This window comes from Paramisgurnus dabryanus, chromosome 16 (genome assembly GCF_030506205.2).
Source record: "Paramisgurnus dabryanus chromosome 16, PD_genome_1.1, whole genome shotgun sequence".
Classification (NCBI taxonomy): Eukaryota; Metazoa; Chordata; class Actinopteri; order Cypriniformes; family Cobitidae; genus Paramisgurnus; species Paramisgurnus dabryanus.
In genome coordinates this window covers 3668788-3693768 of record NC_133352.1, presented here as the reverse complement: position 1 = coordinate 3693768, position 24981 = coordinate 3668788, and the positions used below count along the sequence as shown (strand labels likewise).

General features: G+C 37.7%; 2 protein-coding genes across 2 annotated transcripts in view; both read right to left on the bottom strand.

The window, feature by feature from the left end:
- rnf128b (ring finger protein 128b) overlaps positions 1-6443 on the bottom strand; it is a 42751-nt gene extending 36308 nt beyond the window's left edge. Inside the window, exons 1-2 of the mRNA XM_065253809.2 lie at positions 5956-6443; positions 3080-3318 (exon numbers count right to left, since the gene is read on the bottom strand). Coding sequence (XP_065109881.2) covers positions 3080-3318; positions 5956-6388 — 672 coding nt within the window. The 5' untranslated portion in view covers positions 6389-6443. The remainder of the gene's footprint in view (positions 1-3079; positions 3319-5955) is intronic.
- A 3082-nt stretch (positions 6444-9525) lies between these two features.
- The window catches only part of commd5 (COMM domain containing 5), a 59989-nt gene continuing 44533 nt past the window's right edge, over positions 9526-24981 (bottom strand). Inside the window, exon 7 of the mRNA XM_065253810.2 lies at positions 9526-9985. Coding sequence (XP_065109882.2) covers positions 9884-9985 — 102 coding nt within the window. The 3' untranslated portion in view covers positions 9526-9883. The remainder of the gene's footprint in view (positions 9986-24981) is intronic.

The window sequence follows — 24981 nt, the reverse complement described above, 5'->3', positions numbered from 1 at the left end:
TGCTTGGGACTACATTAGGGTTGCCACCTGTCCCGGTTTTACCGGGATTGTCCTTCTTTTTAATAACCTGTCCCGGGAAATTTATCAACTCTCCCGGGACACTGAATGTCCCGGTTTTCGAAAAGCTATGTGAATATGAAATTTAGCGCGCGCACGGCAGAGAGGGAGACCTTGCGTCTGTGTGTGTGTTTGCCTCATTTAGCGCATGTAAGACAGAGAGCATCCTGATTGGCCTGTTTCAGGACATCATCCAATCAATTGTCAGTGTGGGCGGGCTTTTATCTCTTCTCCCGAACCAAACTAATGTATCTAGAAACAGGAGCGCCATGCCAGAGGGAGAGTGCCCCAAAAGCGAAAATATAAGACACATTTTACACCAGACTACACGAAAGTGTATCCCTGTCTTAAAAGAGTTAAAATCTTGCATGGTGTAGAGTTTGTAACAGTCACTTCAGCTTTACCCATGGCGGGTTAAATGATTGTAAAATACATGTTGAGGTGAGTTCAACAAGTATAATTTCATGTGCATATTTGCTAGTTGCTATTTAGACCCGTTTAAAGTTGCAATGGAATATAAATAAAAACAGTTTTACATAAATAGTATAAGCAGCTTTAATAAATTGTAAACCTGATTTACATATTTTAACATAATGAACAAATAATTGGGTAACACTTTACAATAAGGTTCATTAGTTAACACATGAACTAATAATAAACTGCACTTATAGCATAAAGCAATTTATCTTTGTTAATGTTAATAATACATTTATTTAAATCTTGTTAACATTAGTTAATGCACTGTAAACTAACATGAATAAACCATGAACAGCTGTATTTTTATTTACTAACGTTATCAAAGATTAACAAATACAGTAACAAATGTACTGCTCACGGTTAATTCATGTTAGTTAATACATTTACTAATGTTAACAAATAAGAATTGAAAAAAAAGAGAATTGTAAAGTGTTGCCAATAATTGCATTGGCCTATAGAAATATTATGCTATGGGGGGGCTTGTGAGCAAACCAATTGGCCGGGTCATCGATATGTCCAGGTTTTTTATCAGACATGGGTGGCAACCCTAGACTACATCAAAACATGTGTCTTTGGCAGAAGACTGAACTACTTGCTCAACTACTTAAGTTTGTGAGCGGTTATAATAATAATAATAATTTGTTACATTTATATAGAGCTTTTCTGCAGCACTCAAAGCGCTTTACATGAAAGTAGAATCTTCTCAACAACCACCAATGTACAGCATCCACCTAAATGATGCAACGGCAGCCATATTGCACCAGAACTCCCACCACACACCAGCTTATTAGTGGAGAGGAGACAGAGTGAAATAGCCAATTAGTATATGAGGGAATGATTAGTAGGCCAATGGGCAAGTTTTGGCCAGGGCACACCCCTACTCTTTTTCAAATGATATCCTGGGATAATGACCACAGAGAGTCAGAACCTTGGTTTAACATCTCATCTGAAGGACAGTGCTTTTTGACAGTATAGTGTCCCCATCACTATACTGGGGTGTTAGGAGGACCCACATAGACCACAGGGTGAGCACCCCCTGCTGGTCTCACTAACACCTCTACCAGCAGCAACCTGGTTTTTCCATGAGATCTCACATCCAAGTACTAACCAGGCTCAACCCTACTTATGGCGCTTTTCCATTGCATAGTACACCACGGTTTGGTTTGGTTTAGTTTGGGTCAAGTCAGCTTACTTTTGGGAGCTTTTCCATTGGGTGCAATACGTAGTACCCGATACTTTTTTCTTAACTACCTTGGTTGGGGTTCCAAGCGACCCGAGCTGATACCAAACGTGACGCGAAAACACAGTAGATCACTGATTGGTCTGAGAAACTTGTCACTACAGCGTCATCGCTATAATGTAGATTAGCTTACCTGTGCTAGCTTGCGCTGTCTCGAGCAAACATGTTGTCATCTGCTCTGCTATAAGTTCCCAAACTCCCATTTAGCGATGAAAAACATCCACAGGTTGAGAATCAGTGACACCATAACAGTTTTTTCCAGACTTGCAGTTTGTGGCGGAACATTTGCGACGAGCACATCAGCATTATATATGCTTAAATGCAACCTAAATGAGGCTCCGCGGAGCGCCGTCGGCTAACACCGCGGGTGTTTTTTACAGAAACTGTCATGTGAGACAGAGGTATAGTGATAAACGCGATGTGCAAACATCTGTTTGTGGTGGTCAATTTTAATTTTGTGGCGGACTGAAAAATAAATAACTGTATGGGAATGTACAACAACACTCTCACTTGTATGATGTCACAGCAGGCAGCGCAAATATAACGACACGCCTATAATTCCTCCCACTGCGAAGTGATACTAAACTCGATGGAAAAGCTAACCACGCCAAAGTGAGGTGAGCTGACCCGACCCAAACTAAACTAAACCGTGGGGTACTATGCAATGGAAAAGCGCCATAAGCTTCAGTGGGGAAGCTGTCTTGGGCTACAGGGTGATATGGCTGCTGGCTATAGTTGGGGCATAATCAATGTGACATCACATTGATAGGGGATCCTCAACAGCCTGTTTTTTGTAACTGTTGTGGTTTTGTATAATAACAGGATCTTTCTGCACACACTCTGGCAACTCATTTTCCACTAGAAACACATTTAAAAGTGCTTTTTTAGGTTTGTGGGCTTTAAGTTTTAAATGTAGTAAATTATACTCAACCAGTTAAATCAATTTATTTGAATATTATGACATTTTTAATTCTGCTTTCTTAACACTACAATTCTACAACCTGTTTGCTACCATAATTATTATTTTTTTCATTTGAATGTAAATGGATTCTTTATTCTAAATGGCACACAACCCTGTAACATGAAGTCTGTAAGTGGTGAAGTTTGCGGAGTGGATAAGACACTCGCCTTTGGTGTGAGAGACCTGGGTTCAAATCCACTGTGACACTCCATTGTGTCCCTGAGCAAAAAACTTAACCCATCGTTGCTCCAGAGGTGTGCAACCTCTGACATATATAGCAATTGTAATTCGCTTTGGATAAAAGCATCAGCTAAATGTAAGAAAATTTAAATTGATAATTTTACCTGTTGCATATGAAGTTGCCGATTTATATACATGCGTTTGATAAACAGAAAAGTGAAGTAAAACAAGCTGATGGCTGTTATTCCCACGAAGGTAAAAAACAGTGCATATGCCCACAACCACAGGCCATGTGCATTGCCTACTATAATTGTCATATAGACATCTGTGCCATTCTTGACCAAGTTGGTGATTTCTGTGCCCAAAATGTTGCCGATCATAATGGAAACTATGTCATCAGCATCTGCAGAAATAAAGTAATACAAATTATTAGCAAACACCACTAAAATGATCAGGTTATGCCTTTGACTGTACATATTAATGTTTCTGTTCAGGCCTAATATGAAATGGATCATTGATGACATCCATCCAGATGAGCACCTTGCACTTTTAAATCCAGATTGAAATCGGTTTAACCGTGCATTTACTGAATTAGCACTGTGCTGCTTCACACTGACTGAACTTACATTTGTCATTTTTATTTCTGTTTATTTTTGAACTAACAATTTTATGCTTATTTGTATATGATTTTAAAATATCAAATTTTTTCCACGGCTCAACATAAAGGACTGCCCGGTGGCCCGGGCAAGCGTGAGAGACATTCGGGCCAGTAAAAAGTATTGTCATTTGCCCGATCGGGCCAATGCTTCATCCTCAGTTACTAAAATATATTTTCATCAGTGTATACTATTTAACATCTTGGAAGCAGACATTTACTTGGGTAAAACACAACGAAAGAAACAATGCAATATTTTGCACAATTTGCTGTCAGTTTACAGGTAAAGCAGAAAAGTTGGGAGCCTTTTTTTCGTTGGAACATGTCTATTTACAATGTATACAATTATATTTGACTTTGGAATTATTCTTTAAAAAAACGTGACACTGACATTTTTTTATTGGGGCCAGTGAAAGTTTTGGCAGGGCAAGTGAAAACCTGTGTAAATAATTTCTATCTTAAGCACTTGAATAACCTCTGTGTATGCTATATAAATTAACTTGCCTTACTTATGACTTGGTGAGTAGATGAGTCATAGTTATATAAAATCAACCTTAGTCAGTAAAATCCAGGAGGTATAATAAATGTTTTAGTTGTGACCTCACCGTTAATGTATAACAATTCCTACAGTACTTAATAATCAGGATTAATGATAAAGGTATTCTAAAGTGATGCCAACTATTTTTTTTTTGTTAAAATTACTGTACTTTTATTTGTTGTTATAAAACTGTATAGATTAGGGTTATTCATACAGAAATCACATGATCCCAAAGAGTTAACTAGTTTCTCGTAACTATACATGATAGCATAAAATCCCATAGACAGTGTGTGATGATGAAAATAAGAAACTCTAGAATTCATGAGTGTTATATATTTTACAAGGTGGCTAATTCTTATGAAATAGTACAACGTGAATCATACAAAAACATGCTGATAGAGAAATGCATGAATAAAACCCCACCCCTAAACCTAATGTTTGGGGCAAATATTCCATGAGATTTTACAAATTCATATGAATTACCCACCTCATAATTAACATATAATTGCCATGTTTCCAGGTCACATTTAAAAAGTCATTAAAACACATTTTTTTGCAGTTTAAGATTATGATGACAAGTAGGCACATTGTATGTTTTACATTTTAAATCAAAAGGGAGAAAGGAGTACAATGTTTTAAATAAGAATAAGCCACATTACAGCAGAAAATAAATAAATAATTTCACAGTGCAAAAACATCCGAAAAAAAAACAAATGATTTTTATTTATTTATAATTATCTCTAAAAATTTAGACTGAGAAGAAAAATGACCAATATTTCTAACTTTTTTTTACTGCTTTTGTGATATATCTTCATAATATTTTTTTCTGTTACAATATAGTAGCACAAAAAATTATCTTCTTTACTCCGAAGACCCTTTATATTTTAGTAACCCTTCCTGCCAAAACCATGTTGATTACCATTAGTATTAACCTAAAAACCCAAATCATGTTAAAGCCTTTCTGAATGTATTATTTAAAACAATATAAATGTTGGACAAATTATTTATATGCCAATTGCTTAGTATTGTCGTCATGAATCTCGAGCCAATAAACAACATGCTTGTCCAAGTTTGCCAATTATTAGACAGAAAAGCTGCCATACATAACAAATCAGATGTGAACAGTTCACAGATCATTTTCCCATTACACAAGTGGATGGTTGGATTTGACCCGAGAGTTTGAACGTAGTCTAAATGTTTCATTTTTTATCCTTCCTATTGTCCTTACATTCATCACTGACACTCAGCCAGCATATATATGCCCATTTAGCATTCACTAGCGTGGTTTCACAGCCTTAATTAAATGTTTTACATGCCTAAGACATTACTGCCGTCCATTTGAGACAAATCAGTAGCACTGGCAAATTTTATGATCCGTCAATCCAAATTAATTTTAGTTAAGAAAGCTCAAACATGTGTTTTAGTCTAGGACTGGCCTTAAGCCTTGTCTATGGAACCAGGGGACTATGTGATCATATATTAAGACACAATGGGGTGGTTTCCCGGACAGGGCTTAATCCTTAGTCCCAGACTAAAATTCATGTTTGAGCTGCTGTAATTTAAAAACACCTTGTCCTGTTTAATTTTAACAACTTAAGATGCACACCTGTTTTGTTTTTTGTAAGGTATGTTGGTAAAATGACCTAATATTAATAAGGCCTAGTCCTGGATTAACCTAAACCCTGTCCGGGAAACCACCCCAATGAGTTTTACAATTACTGCCGCTAATGCACAACTTAAGTAAAATTTGACACACCCACTTAAAAGGGCTGCAAATGAAATGGACTGATTATAATCCTACAACTTTTTTATATATAGTATCATAAATGTAAACTTGAATTAAATACCTGAGTGGTCCATTAGGTTAGTGTTATTGCCTGTCCCATCTATGTTGTAAATAACCACAGCAGAGGCTCCCTGTTGCTTGGCACTCTGAATCTTCTGTGAATAAGTACAGTTTCCTTTCTTGATGAGGGCAATCCATTGCTCATGGCTGGTGGTGAATGATGTATTGTCCGAGCATGCCAGAGGATCTGAGTTTGGAAGCACTACCAGTCCAGAAGCTGATTCCACAGGTGCGTTCACTCCAAACACACCACATTCACACATACTACCCACAGTTTTATTCATCCATGTGTACCTGACTGCCACGTAAGCTGTCCAATAGATCAAGGAAGCACTGAATTGTATGCAGCACTGGAAAACTAAAACCATCAGCCAGACTGATACATTTCTGCACCTGCCTCTGTTATCCATGTTTGTTCCCGCTGTGCTGCTCATCAGTCTCAGTATTAATACTGACAATAGCAAGATGCCTTTTAGCAGGCCAAAATGGCTGAAGTGCTCTTATCACTGTGAACTTTGGATGGTAGATTAGATAATATTCATAAAAAAGGGTTGGGCTTTGGCCTTTTCAGGAAACTGCTGTTGTAATACTGTTGTAATAAAAGAAAAACTCAATTTGTTCAAGTAAAAACGCATTGCTACAAAGTGGTAAACAAACTGAAATTGGTTTCGATATGTAATTTCAGCACAAATTAAGAAATTATTTACATTTTCAGTTCAGTTATTGCAGCTGAAGTCCTAGACCTTGTAAATATAGTTTGTCAGTTGATTGAATAAAGATTTGATTTGTTCATTTGAATTACATTGAAGCAGACCATTAGTGCCCTAACAAACAATTACATTTAATAACTTGAGACCAATCTCAAATCTACCTTTTCTTTCTAAAATTTTGGAAAAAGTAGTGGCAAGCCAGCTACGCACATTCAAAGCAAATAATAGTACGTATGAAAAGTTCCAATCAGGATTCAGGCCCCACCATAGAGACAGCGCTGCTTAGAGTTACAAATGACCTCCTTTTAACATCCGATCGTGGTGAAATCTCAATCCTTATATTACTAGACCTTAGTGCAGCCTTTGACACAATAGATCACAGAATCTTACTAAATAGACTAGAAAACTATGTTGGCATCAAAAATACGCCATATGCTGTCTGCATCAGATGCATAAAAGCTTATCCATGCTCTTATGACCTCTAGAATAGACTATTGTAACTTGTTACTCGGGGGATGTCACGCAAATCAGGTAAACAAGCTACAGCTGGTTCAAAACGCAGCCGCAAGAGTGCTTACTCGATCTAAAAAGTATGACATAAGTCCAATTCTGGCATCTTTACACTGGCTACCAGTTAAATATCGCATACAATTTAAAATATTACTAATCACCTACAAAGCCTTAAATGGCCTAGCGCCCTCGTATATTAAAGAATTACTATCAGAATACAATCCACCACGTAAACTGCGATCACAAAATTCTGGTCATTTAATTATCCCTAGAATATCAAAAGGGTCTAAGGTGGTAGATCCTTTTCCTACTTAGCCCATAAGCTCCGGAATGATTTACCAAATAATGTTCAAAAACACTTGCATTACATGCGAAAGGCCCCTACGCTAATAGAATTATGTTTTTCTCTCCCTGTCTCGTCCTTGACCCCGAGGACAATGAGACAAACAGACCCAGTTCCTGTTGCTGTGAAGGTCATCACACCACTGATCTACTGGGTGTCCTTCAACGTGATGCCCAGACGATGCGTGACCAACGACCACCGGCTGAACCAGTTTAATCCGCTTACCCGCTTCCTATCCCTACATTGTGTTTATATATATATATATATAAATATATATTAATTTCTCCAAACGGTTTGTGTCCTTCTAGGAGTGTTTCCCACTTGGTTTTCTCCTAGGGGGTTTTTCATCCCTGGGAGAGTCAGCCAACTTTGGCTTAACTTAGTACTTTACTGTATACCTTACATTATTACTACGCTCACTTGTACGGTTTATCCTTAGCCGCTATATTCTACTTCTTATACTATCTATTGATTTTCTGTATTCTCCCCTACATCTACTCATGTAAAGCTGCTTTGCAACAAGTAACAAATGTGAAAAGCACTATATAAATAAAATTTAATTTAATTTAATGTGTGATTTAATATCTATACATAACTCCCATATATAGGCATACAACAGGTGCACAATGTAATTCACACGTGTGTCATATACAGTTTCATTGTTCAACACAACATACACTCTTGGAATGGATGTGTTAAAAACAACACACTAAATGTGTTGTCCCAGCATCCACAATCCTCGCATCAATTGTGTGAAAATGTAATGAAATCTGTTTTAAATTTATTTCTGTATAAAAATTTATTGCTTACTGATTTCTGTAGATTTTTAACAATATGTCTTAGTTATGTGTCATTGATGTTATGTTCAAGCTGAGGCTTCAGACCTTGTCTCACACAAAAATGGGCGTGCAATTTGAAGCTTGTGTTGGTAATGTAGAGCTAATGTGACCTATGACAAACGAAGCTTCACTTTCTGCTCAGTCACATGTGTGCTTGCATGTCAGAACCTTCCAACCACAGGTTTTTTATGAGTTCTTTGCCTTATTTATATTTTAGTCACACTTGTGTGTGTGTGTGTGTTATTATGTGTTGGCAAACATTATTCTGTACAATACAGAATCGAATCGTAAGAATATTAACTCATACTTAAATTTATTGCACACTTGGTTAAATTAATTTAGTATACTGACCATTCACACACATGTGTAATCTAAACTTTATTTGTACCCATATCATTAAAATTCATCTGAATTTCATCAGCTGGTTGCTTCATTCAATGGAGCTTCTTCCAGAAGCAACTGCTATATGTTTTATTGACCAACATATGCTGCTGTTTTTGACACTCTCTAGGCTTTGAATCTGGGGATGTCTCGGAGCTTCATTAAAGGCTTTATTTTCCCATCACTACTTTGTGTCATTTATGCCTCATTAACGTTACAACCTACACACAATGACAAAGTGACAGATCCCATTCATTTGAATGGAAAGCTGACAATTTCCGTGTCTAGTGATGCGCCAATGTTAAAACAAGTTAAAGCGACTTTCTGGAGCAACTACCAATGGAAGTGAAGCGTGGAGTTCACATCCATCTTTTCTCAGTTACTACAGTGTACTGATACTCAACTGTTAAGACAACACGAATTAGGCACACCTCTTAATGACCTCACTGAAAGAGACAGGCGACTTACAGTGACAAAGTTGCTGGTACGTGCATTATTTAGGGCGACCACTCATCATGTGGTCTAAACAATTATAGCAATTTACTGTAATTGGAAAAAATTGTATCTTAAAAATAAGTCTGTTAACTACATTTATGAAGGGAACTCCGAAATTACAGACCATGAGATGTATGTTAAATTATGGAGAACTTGTAATTATATACATATAAATACATATATTGGTTTTTTTTTTTTTTAAGAAATCAGGGTCTCACACACCACATAAAAATGTTAAGGCTACAGCTAATTGATCTTGTAATTAATAAAAAAAAATCACTAAAATCCTTTAATTAAACATTTAAATAGGAATTTATGTGTACACAACCATTTAATTTTTGTATTTTAAAATTTTTGGAAATTCTTATACATCATTGACCCATATATCTAGGATGAGTAAAATATTGACTTTTTTTGGTGCACAATTTTTTTATTGCAAAATGTGAGAATAGTGGAAACTTATTTAAGAAACAAATAACATGCTACTCCAGAATAATTGGCAACTCACATTTCCCACAGTTTTGAGATATCACTGTTAAATTTTAAAGACAAATACAGTAAAATGTTTAATGCAAAAGCCAACACTGTTAGAAAAGTCTGAATTTAACATTTACACATTAATAAAACATGTAAAAAGCAGAAGATCATTTATTAGTCTTGTATTTTTAGAATACTTCTTTTCTCCAAATCGTTCATTTCCTTTAAAATTAAAGAAACATTATACCGAAGGTCCTGGAATTTGGCAACTGGAACCTAGGAAGAAGAAAAAACATTTGTTATGACCAGGATAAAGTCTCATAGGAATCAGGAACCTTTTTTTTTTTAGGTATAATGTCAGACCCAGTAGAGGTTAACTCTTTCACAGCCATTGACGAGTGAATTAGTTAATGCACCTTGATAACATGAATAACCGTACTTACATAAACAAGAATGCTGAAACTATATTGTTCATTGTTTGTTCATGTTAGATCATGCATTTACTAATGTGAACAAATACAACCTTACTGTAAAGTGCCACAGAAATTTGTATTTTTATACTATTAAGTACACATACATTAATATTCCAGAGTCTATTCTGTCCACAGTTTACAGTCAAAGCTCTATTACAGTATGCATGAATATGAACCCTTAACGAACAACTGTCAAACTCATGTACAATTCACACACGATGCCTGTTACCATAGTGACAAATAAAAATGTAATCACTGTACCTTCATCAACAAAGTATTATTTTACAATAAAGGGAGCGGTGAGGCGTTATTTTCTGCCCAATGTTGCACTTAAAACCAACACAACACGTGTATATTACACAAGAAGAGAAAGGAAGAAGATAAGAAGAAAGCCCAGTACACACAAAAAAACAATTAACTCTCTCTCTCAACATGTACGGTTTCAGAATAGGGAAAAATTGGAACTTGGTATAAGCACTTCTTGTATTATTGCCTCCCTATGACAAATCACTTGATTGTTTCCTAATGTTTGTAAGCCAATTTAGATAAAACCTAAATGTAATGCCTAAATGTAAATGTAAAGAGAACAGTCATTATTTGGGGTGTTGGTCATCATGTACAACAAAAAAATTATGTTTTAAATATTCATCAGTATTAATGCATGATTTAAATCTTATGCCTGATACGTAAGATATATTTATATGAAATGAAATATGTCTTTAGATATATGTGATATGTATAAAAGTAATGATTGTGCACATTGTGGTTTTCTTCTTCTTCTTCTTCCTTTTTTCATTGTGGTTTTCAGCTCAAAATAAATAGGCATTCACTATACAAAGTTCTAGTTTACGTTTCCTTCAGTTTAAATCATTAAACTGCGCAATATAATGTTAATGTATGATGTCCTTGATTAATTAATAAACATAACAGCATAAACAGAGCTCTTTTGAAGTAAATACACTGTAAAAAATGAGCATGGAGTCAATTTAACCTACTAATATAAATCTGGGCTTAAAAAGTTGATAAAATCAAGTTGAAATTGTTTAACTTAATTATTTAAGTTAAACTAACATAAAAATATATGTTGATTTGATAAAAATGCACTGTAAAAATCCAACTTCAAAATGTTCTTTCAACAAAGATAATACAGTAACATAAACAAAGATTTTTTCTTTGTTGAAGGGCATCAATTTATTATTTTGTGTTCACTGAATGGAAAAAGCATAATCACTGAGCTAACAAATATTTTGTTGACTGGACTTAGATATATAAGTTTTTGTCCAATTTGTTTACCCAAGTTGCCAAACTAAGTAATCTGAACAAGCAATTTAAAAAAAACAATGGTCAGCATTCACATTCATTGTGACATATTCACTTCTTTGGTTAATATTTACAAAAAATATAGCTGCAAGCAGCGATACGGGGCCAAGCAACAATGGTCCTGCAACACGCAACGAAGGCGAAAGGACATGCAATAGGAGTTATTCGATCTACGTCATCAATGTTCGCGGTGGCCATATTGTTGACATAGAACGTCTCGGTTACGGATGTAACATGCCTGGTGGGCAGCGCCCGTTAAACCGGATGACTGTCTGCAAGCACAAGAGGGGAGGGTTGGGCGGTCCTTCCAGGAGGGAGCGGTGGCCGGACACAGTTGCATCGCGACCGCACGCTCCACGGGGGGATCCCCGTATAACCCTTACTGCTCCGCTGGTGAGGGAGGTGAGGGGGGAGGGCTGAAACGGCCGTAATCTGGTAGAAAACGGCGACTTCCAGGTTCTAGTCAGCTCCTTGTGCACCTCGGGGAAGAATGGTACCGGAGGAGAGGGTTGTGAAACCCGTGCAGCTCCAAAGAACCAATCATCCAGGCGGGACGGCTCGGGCTGAGGGGGGTTAACCCACTCTAACCCTACGGTCTCCGCCGCTCGAGCGAGCACGGCCACCATCTCTGGATCGAACTCCGGCGTCCCAATCCGACCAGAGGGAGGAAGGGCGTCGGGGTCCACGTCAGGGGGAGGAGGCCCACCCTCCGATGCTGCGGCTTCTGTGGATTCGGAGGGCGGCACAACAGATTCTAGAGATATCGTAGAACATGACGCTAAAGTCTCCATTGGCACATCAACCGGCTGTGGATGAGGAGGCTGAGAGCAGGAGGACGAATCCCCCGACCGGCTCAGCACAGTAATGCGGAGGTCGTCTTTTGAGAGCTTCACAGCCGCCCCGTGGCGGCGCTCAGCACTCGCATGACGAGGGTTGCGTTTTTCCCGAAGGAAAGACAACCGTCTCCGCAAATCCACAAGGGACATGTTCTCGCAGTGAGAACACTTACCCCCAGCAAACGCTGCCTCAGCGTGCTCGATGCCCAAGCACGAAAGACAACGCTCGTGACTGCCCTCGGACCCATGTACTTGCCGCACCCAAGATCGCACGGACGAAAAGCCATCCTGAAAAGGACGCTGATCTCCGGATATACGAGAGAGTGGCTGCCTTTAACAAGGCACAAAGCTCTCTCGTATCACTCTCTTAGGGAAATTCACTCAGATGCTCAGTTGATGATGCGCACAGGGAAAGGCAACGCACACACTAAGCTCAAAACAAACAAACAGATGTAGAGCCGTGGAATAAGCGAAGCGTCCGCTGTGGTAATGCCAGTCCAACCAACTTCAGCAATCGAATCCCAACAGAGTAAAGAAGCTTCTCAGTAGCAGATACTGCCGGCTTTTGAAGCGATAAAAAGCTAATTTCCCTATTTGCACCTGCTGCTTATATACGCACCTGGTGGGGCGGCGCCAGGATTATGCAAATATCTCAATGCCAAGTTCATTGGCGTTTTAGTGGTATTCGAAGCAGATTGGTCTCTCTAAGCGAGTTCCCAATTCGTCGGTCACGACGTGACGTCGTAGTGACCGACTGAAAGGGAACGGTCAGTCTGTCAATTGACAAGCGAGGCAGCGTGGGTATTATCCATGGTATTATCGATGTAATTTTTTTAAACCGCGCGATGGTGTGTGGTGTAATACACGGCTGTTCTAACAACAGCAAAAAGAACCCCGGAATTAGTTTTTATGCGACACCGACTGTCAGAAAACATGAAAGGAAGGAGACAGAGTTGAACCAGCGAAGGAGAGACTCCCAACAGCAAGTCTGTCCCCATCATTTTACCACAGGTAACGTTAGGGATATATGCATCACAGCAAAGTCTGTCCCCATCATTTGATCACAAATGGTTAGCTGTAAGCAGTGGCTGAAACTGCGCTTTCAAATAAGCTGCCATAAATTGAGACAGTTATTAAATTAGTATTAATAACTATATGAACATAATAGGTCTGGCATTGATACTAGGTAGGGAATTAAGGGCGGTTCACATTATAACAATAACTATAAAAAATAAAGTTTTGAAAATCGTTTTATATTAAAGAGAATAGCGGAGCCCACACCAAAACTATAACGATACAGATACAATGAACGACATCATTGGGATCACTTTCTGAGCGATTTTTCCCACCTGATGAAGGATAAACCATTGATGGCATTAAAATCTATTTGAACTTCAAGTGCACGAGCACTTAAAATGACACTGAAGCTCATTGCTGAGGTCTATAACACAAGATTACCTGCAGTTGCTGCGAAAATTGACTACGACTACGTAATCTATTACATTAACTAACTGTTATGCCAAAAGGTAAGAGATTACACAAACTATTAGATTCACTAAGGTAAGAGATTACACAAACTATTAGATTCACTGTTTAGAGTTACGCGAAACGCAGCGTGTTGAGAGGAGACAGGGGAGACATACTTACACACAGCTGCTTAAGCCAGATTGCTGAATTGACAATGTGTATGTTCAAGTTTGGAGAGATTTTTCTCAAGAACAGAATATTTTTTTAAATCCCCTGTAGGTAGTCAAACCTGTTCGAACATTTGACTCTACATGACACAAAATTGTCAACCATTTTAATTGCTGCCCTAAGCTGGATTTGAACCCACAACCTCTGGATTTCATGCCCATCACGCATTTGGTTGAGCTACTGTGAAGGCATACATTACCCCATCAAATATTCTCCATAGAAGTTTAGTTGATTAAATGGTTTAAAAGTTATTCCTGATTGACAAATGTATTACTTTGGAACAAATATGAATATCAAAATTCGGTTTGGTCATTTCTATGGGTCTCAGTCTAAAGATAATCTGAGCTAAATTATGTAACAATTCAACAAACACTGCAAAAGTAGTAGCAAAATAACTGAATACTGTACTTTTCAAAATGGCCGCTACTGCATTTTTGAACTGGTGATGATGCTTGGCCACCAAATTACTGCAAGCCGTGCAGAACATGAAAAACAGACTGGTTGAGAATAATAGGTGAGAATAAACTCAAAACAAATATAAATAGAAAAACATCACACATGCATCAGATGGAATTCGACCCCTCAACCTGGGAGTTTGAATGCATGCGATATATTAGACTGTGCTACACAGTGGTTGTAGCTGACCGAGGTTTTCAGAGCTGCAACCATTCAAATGGCCCAATCATTGAAGGTGCAGACATGAAATTGCAGAGCAGAAATAACAAAATTACAATTTATATGAGAATCAGATAGTTTAAGTGAGAAGAGTTAAAGTCAAGAAAAACATGTTGTATAGGAATGCACAACATGTTATAATACAGTCATAATAATTTAATATGACAAAGAGACAAGGTCACAGGGACATTCAACTTTGGACAGGTATTTCTCGGGAATGGCAGAGAATATCAAAAATGTGTTTGGTCATTTCTGTGCGGATTGCTCCAAAGATTATGTGAGCAGAGCCTGGCATAAAATAGACTTAATTTGCAAAAGTAGTAGCGAAAAAACTACTTCACATATGCTATGAAATAAGACATGAACAGAATGTTGGAAACTGACAAATGAGATATTGTTGCAATCAACATAAACCAGTGAATAAAAATTCACAAAGAAAATGAATATCAGACATTGTTTTCAGAAGTTATAGACTGATTTATATAGTTTATAAACCCTAGGTGACGCTGCTTTCAGATTTCCCAGGTACCTTTTGGACATCATACCGATGCTCCCTACCGATTTTTGTGCGATACATCATATAGATTAATAGTTATCACTATTTATGACAAAATTCAAAATGGTGGACAGGCGGTTTGGTAAATTCTGGCATAATATATATAGACAGATTTGTCATGAGCCAAGGAATCCATAGACACCAAGATCATAATTTTCTATCAAACATTTCAAAAGTTATGGGCAAAAATAGCCATTTTTCATATCTCATGACCCATAGGTGGCGCTGTCCTCAAATTTGGCATGGTACCCCAGTTCATGGTCCTCATGAAGGGTACCAAGTTTCATTTTAATTGATCAAAGAATGACCGAGATAATGACATAGAACGAATTTTGGGTCGACATCAATAAATGTACGCATTTATAACTTTTGAACAAAGATAAAAATCGAAATTCTGTTCAGTCATTTCTCTGCGGCTCGGTCCAAAGATTATTTGTGCCAAATTGCGTAACAATGCAATGAACGCTGCAAAAGTAGTAGTGAAAAAACAAAATACTGTATAGGGCTGTGCGATTTAGGGAAAAAATCTAATTGCGCTTTTTCTGCCAGGAATTGCGATTGCGATTCGGTTTGCGATTAAATTTTGTAGCAGATGCAATGTGCAGATGCAATGTGCATCTGCCTCTTTAGATGGTTAGATCTTACTGATACTGCTTATGGGTCTGGTGATTTAACTGTATTCTTATGTTTTTTTTTTTTTTTTTGTGAAAATAAGGAAACAAAAACAAAGAAATTAAGAATATAATTAACACTTCTTATTGTATGAAATGTAAAATGATCTTTAGCTTGGACTAACACTGTAACAGTATTTAAATAAGTGGGTTCATTATAGCTGCAACTTTAACAACAATTTAAAATATTTAAATGGGTGACTGAATTTACTGAAAAGATTTGAATGCATGTTTGTTTGTTTTTGTAAACAAAGAACTGTAATACTCAACTTCATAACTATCAAAATATTAAAAAGCTACATTTGGGATTTTTAAAATGAATATAAAATCCAAATGCGTTCAATGTCATGTCATTTCATTCAAGTGACATAAGCAACCCAGTTAAATGGTATTTTAGTTTGTTTTAAATAAGGAGCCATGCTTGTAAGCATTGTTGGGCGTGTGTGTGTGTGTAAAACGCATCATCCGTTTTGAGAGACGCGGGCGATGCGGTGCGGACTTGCGGAGACAGGCGTGAGTATTTAATAAGCATAGAGACACAGGCTGTGCATGTGCGTCAAGTTTAAACACCTTGTCTGTTGTGGAAGACGCGCACTAAAAGTCTTGTGATGCAGACTTGCGGAGACAGGCGGGAGTATTTAATAAGCATAGAGACACAGGCTGTGCGTGTGCGTCAAGTTTAAACACCTTGTCTGTTGTGGAAGACGCACGCGCAAAGTCTTGCAATAGGGAAACAGGCGCGAGTATTTAACAAGCATTGAGAGACACAGGCTGCGCGTATGCTTTAAATTGAAACCCCTCGTCAGTTTAGGAGAAGCGCTGTTTTGGTTGACGTGCCTCTCACGGAGAAAGCACAGACATACTTGCGCTGGCTCAATTGGTTAGACTGTCACAAAGCCTCTCTGCATATTTCTCAAATCGCATCCTTTCGCGATTTGCTAATCGCAACGTTGCACATCGCGATTGCGGTTCGATTTCGATTAATCGCCCAGCCCTAATACTGTACTTTTCAAAATGGCCGCTACTGTAATGGGTGGAGTCTTAATGTAAGGTGTTCATTGTAATGAGCGTGAGGAGAGCAATCAGATGTACTAGGTATAATTTTTGTTGATCAAATTATTCTACAGTTAATTGAATATTGAATTTTTGAAGTGTTGGTGGCGCTATAGAGTTAATGCTAGAGACCCCATATTTGGTCACATGACTATTTAGGACCACCACTACAAGTGTGACAAATTTTTTTCATTTTCCTATGTACGGTTCATAGGGCTGCCATAGACTCCCATTGGGGAAGACTATAATAAATATAGCTGCAAGCAGCAACACGGGGTCAAGCACCTTCTGCGCAATGAAAACTCAAAGCACAGCAAACACCACACGACGCAGCAAATGTACAAAGCGCAGAAAGCGCGCAATACAGAGCCCGAACCCGAAGCAAAGCAAATGCAGAGCAGAACCACTGCAGTGCGGAGCAACAACAGTAAAAAAGATGGCAAAAATATAACACGTGTGGGAAACCAGACAGGTCGAGAAGAACGTGTAAAAGGGAAGACAAAAGGAAATCTCAATAAATGAAAGTAAGAGCTGGGATTCGAACCCATGACCTCAGGTTCCCAAAGCACAGCACTTACCGCATGCGCCACTGAGTAAACAATAAACCACAGAGTTGGTGTTTCCAAGCTATAGAATAGAGATTTAGAGCTGTAAACATTGATATCCAGCAATTACCAAAAGTGCAGAAATGACAAGAGAGAGCACAAATAACTGAAATACAATGTATAGTATGAAAATCACAAAACTTAAGTGAGAAAAAAAGTTAAGACAAAAAACCACTGCACATGGGATTCGAACCCATGAACTCAGGTTTTCAAAGCACGGCACTAACCACATGCACCACTGAGCAAACGATTAAACCACTGAGTTGGTCTGTTCAAGCTATAGAATAGAGATTTAGAGCTGTAAACATTGATATCCAGCAATTACCAAAAGTGCAGAAATGACAACAGAGAGCGCAAATAACTGAAATACAAAAGTGAGAAAAAAGTTAAGACAAAATATCACTGCACATGGGATTCGAACCCATGACCTCAGAATCTCATGGCATATGGTTAACTAGATGCGCAACTCAGTTAACACAGCTCAAAGGGCAGCAAAAGAACAGCTTAGGTGCTGCAAGGATTGACATATGCCAATCATCACAGATGCAAAAATGACAGTGCAGAGCAGAACTAACAGAAATACAATGTATATGAGAATCGAAAAGCTCAAGTGAGATTGAAGACAAGAAGATCATTCTGTATAGTAATGCTATACAATGTAATATACAGTCACATTAATTTACTATGACAAATAGACAACGTCACAGGCACGGTCAACTTTGAAGTGGTATTTCTAAGAAAGAGAACAGAATATCAAAAATCTGTTCAGTCATTTCTGTGCGGATTGCTCCAAACATTATACGAGCAGTACCTGGCATAAAATAAACAAAATTTGTAAAAGGAGTAGCGAAAAAATCATCTACCATATGCTTTACAATAACACATGAACAGAATGTTGGAAAATGACAAACAAGGTATCGTTGCAATCGGCATAAACCAGTGAATACAATTTCACAAAGAAATTAATATCAGACAAAGTATTCAGAAGTTATAAGCAGTTCCATAAGAACTGTTATAGTTTATTACCCCTAGGTGGCGCTGTACTCTGACTTCCCAGGTACCTTCAGAACATCATGTCGAAGCTCCTTACTAATTTTTGCGCAGATATGTCCAATAGTTCAAAAAATATAACAAATTATGTGAAATTTCAAAATGGCGGACAGGCGGTTCGGTCAAACCCGGCATAATACACATCGACAGATGCGGCATGAGGTAAGCAATCCATAGACATCAAGATCATAATTTGATCAATAATCTGTTCAGTCATTTCTGTGCGGCTCACTCCAAAGATCACCTGTGCCAAATTTCATAACAATTGAACCAAATTTGAAGGAGGAGTAGCGAATAAACGGAATACAGTACATTTCAAAATGGCCACTACTGTAATGGGTGGAGTTTTACTGTAAGGTATTAAAAACAACAAGCATGAGGAGAGCAATCACGTGTACTAAGTAGAATTTTCATAGATCAAGCGGATCAGCAGTTATAACCATTTGAACATTGAATTTTTGCACTGCTGGTGGCGCTATAGAGTTAGTGCTAGAGACCCCATTTTTGGTCACTTGACTTTTCAGGACCACCTCTACAGCTGTGCCAAATTTCATCATTTTCCTATGTACGGTTCATAGGGCTGCCATAGACACCAATGGCTAAGAAGAAGAAGCAGAATAATAATAATACTAACAATTCCAATAAGTGTCACAGCACCTTCGGTGCTTGACCCCTAAATATAGCTGCAAGCAGCAACACGGGGTCAAGCACCTTCGGCGCAATGCACACACAGCACAGCAAGCACACCAATCACAGCAAACTCACAATGAACAGCAAGCACACAAAGCACAGCAAGCATCATACAGCGCATCAAACACGCAAGGCATAGCAATCAGGAGCAGGACCACCACAATGCAGAAAAACACAACAAACATGGCAAAAATAGAACATATGTGAACAGAGGTGGAAAGTAACGAATTACATTTACTCACGTTACTGTAATTGAGTAGTTTTTTTGTGTACTTTTACTTTTTTAGTAGTTTTTAAAATCTGTACTTTTACTTTTACTTAAGTATGTTTTGTTTAAAGTATTGTACTTCGCTACATTTTAAATCATATCCGTTACTGAGTAAAAAAATATTTTAAAAAAGCAAGGTGATAAAGACGCGCAACGGATGATTGATGGGCGGGGGAAAGCGCAAAAAGAACCATGGAGACGGACGAGACAGGCGCGCGCTTATGCAGATGCGCCTCAGTTCAAATCTTATGAAAGAAACCCCTGGCCATATTTAAGCGACCACTTTCCACTGACGCGAAGCGAGTGTTTCATTCCTATGAAAGGTAGGATTCATGCTCTTGAGTACAAAACGACCGGGTTTTTACCGCTCATTTGCACTACGCGTTTTTAATACCATGCGCATTATCTTCCGAGGTCTAGCAGCTTCACGACAAGTCAAACACAACTTCAGAACGTCCTCGAGAATGCGCAGGTCATTAGACATTGCAGAGAGAGAGAGAGAGAGAGAGAGAGAAAGAGAGAGAGAGAGAGAGAGAGAGAGAGAGAGAGAGAGAGAGAGAGAGAGAGAGAGAGAGAGAGAGACGTTTAACCACTTCTTTATTTTACATCATATTATAAGAAAAACATCACATTTTTATAATAAATAATACTAATTAAAATTAATAATTAAAAAATTGGAAAAAGTGCAGGACTCACTTTGAGACTTAAGATATTTAAAACCAAAAATAAAAACTGTTTTTGAAAACTCCCATCCAAAGCCTTCAAATATATTTTCTAAAAGATTCAAAAGAGGTATAATTCTATAACAATCAACAAAAATATGAAACACAGTATCTGATACATTGCAAAATTTACAAACAGAAGATGTGCTAAAGTTACACTTAAACAAAAAAGTTTTAGTTGCTAATGCACAGTGCAAAATGCGCCACTGTAAATCACCTGATCGTTTTGGCAATGGACTTTTATAAAACAAATGCCATGAAGGTGATTGATCATCGGGGACAGATAGATAACTCCTCCATTTTGTATTCGTCTTGTTTTTAAACAGTTCACAAAGTCTTGACTTCACACAAGCTATATACAGGTGTCGCTTGTTACTTTCCAGAAAGGACACATAATGGAGGTCTTTTAAGGAAAGAATTTGTCTCATATCCTCAATCTCCGGCAAATTATACGGTGTAACAAACAAATCAGGAAAAAAAGCTTGGACTAAATCCACTAGCAAAAAAATCTTCAAGAAACCTGTTAAATGATGTAGGAAACGATAATTTTAACTTATTTAAAATATTTTCATATATTTTTACCCATTTGTTCTGTTATTTCTTGTGCAGAAAACCATTTTTTTCTCTCTATATCCACTAAATCTGCTACTTTTAAAATGCCAGAGGAAAGGAAGGTATTAATCCCAATGCTTGGCAAGTTAGACGGATGACATAACCATGGGTTATGAAAAAGTGGTTCTTCAAGACCAAAATGATTATCTCTTTCCACCTTAAATATACTCCATGCTCTTAATACAGACTGATAAAACCCCTTAATGGCCAAACCTTTAATTCCGTTGTTAGACATTAAAAACAGTTGTCTGTCAAGTCCCATTTTACTAATAGCTCGTAATACTGCTAGACCATACATAATCCATGGATGTGGCTCAGTGTTATACAGCAGTTTTTGAGCCGATTGTAATCTCATAGCTTTCCATTTAGAAGTTAGATCAATGAGCCCTTGACCACCCTCAAACACAGGAAGATTTAATATGCCTGGATGAAGCCAATGATGTCCTCCCCAGAAAAAGTTGACAAAATGTTTCTGGAGTAGCTGCAAAAGTCCAGCTGGAGGATCTAAAACAGTCAGCCGATGCCACAACATTGAAGCAGCAAGGTTGTTTATAACTAAAACTCTGCCTCTATATGATAGTTGTGGCTGAATCCAACTCCATCTCTTCAACCTTCCCAATACCTTGTCGACTACTCCATCCCAGTTCTTTGCCATATATTGTTGGGAACCGAAAAAAACTCCAAGGATTTTCAATCCCTCTGTATTCCAGTGGCATTGTTGTGGAAGGAGAGGTGGAACTTCTTCCCGCCACTGGCCTCGAAGTAATGCTTCAGTTTTATTCCAATTGACCTTAGCTGAAGATGCTTTTTGGAACAAGTCCAGACACTTGCTCAGTTGTAAGATGTCTTCTTGAGATCTTATAATGACCGTAACATCATCAGCGTAGGCAATTAGTCTTACTGTAGTAGTTTCAGAAATATCGGGATTAAGGACTGAAATACCATGTAGCTTCTCTCTTAGAACTCTTAGCAAAGGTTCTATAGATATTGTGTATAAGAGTCCTGAGAGGCTGCATCCTTGTCTAATGCCTCTATGCACAGGAAATGTCCTCGTTAATCTTCCATTTATCTTTAACATACTAAAAACGTCTGTATAAAGCATCTTAATCCATGTAATGAACTGTTCTCCAATCCCAAAGGCTGACAAGGCATTGAAAAGATATCCATGGTCAACTCTGTCGAATGCCTTTTCCTGGTCGAGAGACAAGAGGCCCACATCGAGTCCATAGATCTCAGTGAAGTGCAAAAAATCTCGCACAAGAAAAAGATTATCAAAGATGGAACGCCCTGGAATGCAATACAACTGATCTTCATGAATGATGTAACTCATAACCTTTTTCAGGCGGTTTGTTAATGCTTTTGAAAGTATTTTGTAGTCTATTCCTAAAAGAGAAATAGGGCGCCAGTTCTTCAAAACTCCTAAATCTCCTTTCTTTGGCAATAACGTTATTACCGCTCTTCGGCAACTGAGAGGAAGAATTCTTGATTTTTTACACTCAAGAAACACAGAATGCAAATCTTGTCCAATCAATGACCAAAAAGCCTTTAAAATTCAGCGGTCAGTCCATCCAGTCCTGGAGATCGTCCCGCAGACTGCTGTTTAACAGCCGCACTCAACTCTCCAAATGAAAGTGGTTTTCTAGCTGATTCTTCTCATCTTCATTTAGTTTTGGAATTTCATTAAAGAAAATATCTGTTGCTTCAGGATCGCAAAATTCAGCACTGTAAAGTTCTTCATAAAAAGATAAGACGTGTGAAGTAATTTCTTTTTCGTCTGTTGTCTCTCTTCCATCAGACAACTTAAGATGATTAATCAACTTCTTTTCTCGAACCTTTTTCTCCAAAGCAAAAAAGAAGGATGTTGAAGAGTCCATGTCGTTAAGTTGAGTAAATCTTTTTTGTACTATTGTTCCATGATCTCTTTCTTCATGTAAATTTTTCAGGAGAAAATTATATTGTTCGATCAAATCCACACCTGTTCCGCCGCTTTCACTTATAGAGCTGTTCAATCTCATAATTTCTTGCTCCAGCTGTTCGATTTTCTTCTGAATTTCTTTTGTGTTGTTTTTTACATATTGCTGGCAGAAAGACTGGATTTGGATTTTCCCAATGTCCCACCACTGACTTAGGGATTTGAACTCTGTCTCTCTCTCTCTCTCTCTCCAAGCTTTCCAAAAGAAACCAAATAAATGCACAAACGTGCGATCTTGCAACAGAATATTATTAAAGTGCCAATAAGGTTTTAAGATAGTACATGATGTTGAAACTATAACAGAGACATATAAATGGTCAGAAATTGGTGTAGGACTGATTTTACTATCAAAGAATTTTCCTCTTCTACATTTCTGAACATATATTCTATCTAATCTAGCCCCTGATATTATATTGGAATTTACTTTCAACCATGTGTACTGTCTACTTTTGGGGAAAGCTTCTCTCTACACATCTACAAATGAATAACAATTTATTGTTCTCTTTAGAGCTTCTGCAGAATTAGGATACGGTTCATCATGATTCCGATCAAGTGTATGGTCAAGGGTGCAATTAAAATCTCCAGTCAAAATAACCAAGTTGTCATGAGGAATATTAGTCATAGCATCCTGTAATCTCTTAAAAAACAAGACTCGTTCATGCCCAACATTTGGAGCATACACATTAATAAGAGAAAAAGGCAGGCCTTGTAAAGAAATGTCTACCCGCTGCATTCTTCCAGGAATAATTTCTATCATATTGGAAGTATTTCCTTGCACACTTCCTGATATAAGAACAGCTACTCCAGCACTTACACTGGAACCATGGCTAAGAAAAGTATGTCCTTTCCATTCATTTAGCCATTCTGCCTGGTTAAAAATATCTGTGTGTGTTTCTTGTAAAAATACCACACTTGACTTTTTAAAAGCCAAAAATTTGAAAAGCGCACTTCTCTTTTCTTTATTGCGACATCCATTTACATTTAAGGATCCAATATTTAAGGATGTCATAATATCTTAATACAGCAGGTGACATCTACACAAAGCTGCCTTTTACCAAACCTCTAACGGCTACTATTGTTCATATCTTGACTAATCGTCTTTTTAACTTTAGTTATTATTTTTTTAAGACCATACCGTTTTTGTCTACTAAACTCCTCATCTGTCGCGTTCATCATCACATCCCTACAGGATGCTAAGAATCTTCTTGAATCTGGAAAAAACAAGTCAAGCTGTGGATTCCTTACACCTTTAGTTTCATCAAGGAAAGCACTAATCTCTCTAACAGAATAGACTTTTGCTTCACAGCCACTCATTTGTGATGTGACTGTTTGAGAATCAATGTCTCCCATAAAGAAACTCCCTTCACTCTCACATTCATTATCTGAATCACTATCAGACCTGACAGCACTAGGGCCAGCTGCAGACAACTGACTACAATTTTCATTTATTTCTTCATCTGATTTATCATCATTTTTATCATTTATTTCTACATCCTCCATCAATAACTCTTCATCTTCTCTGTCTTCAGACTGAGAAGATACTCTTTGTACTGCTACACTTTCACTTTCCTCTCCTGCAGTATCAGCGCATATGGCACCACCTAGTGGCCGGTCAACTCCATTGTTTTCTTCTACATTCCTCTCAAAAACATCATCTATCACTTCCTGAACGACAGTATTATTCTCATGAACGGCAGTATTATTCTCATGAACGGCCATATTATTCTCATGAACATTATTCTTTGAACCCCCTTGTAAATCTGCCGAAGTATTAGCACTTTCTTGTTTAGGGCATGTATGTTTCTGATGTCCATGTTTGCCGCATAAAAAAACACCGCATATGATCTGAACTGATAAAAATTGTATAATCTTTACCCTCTACTGCTATTTTTAGCACCAGATTAAGTGGCTCATGTTGCGAGTTCGGTATCATGTACGTAAAACGTCGGAAAGACATAACATGTTTAAAGTTTGGATTTTTAAGACCCAGAGGAATCATCTTAATCGGAGCAGTTAATTTTCCATACCGTTCAAGGATTTCTTTCAAAGTCCCTTCTTTTATGAAGGGTGGTAC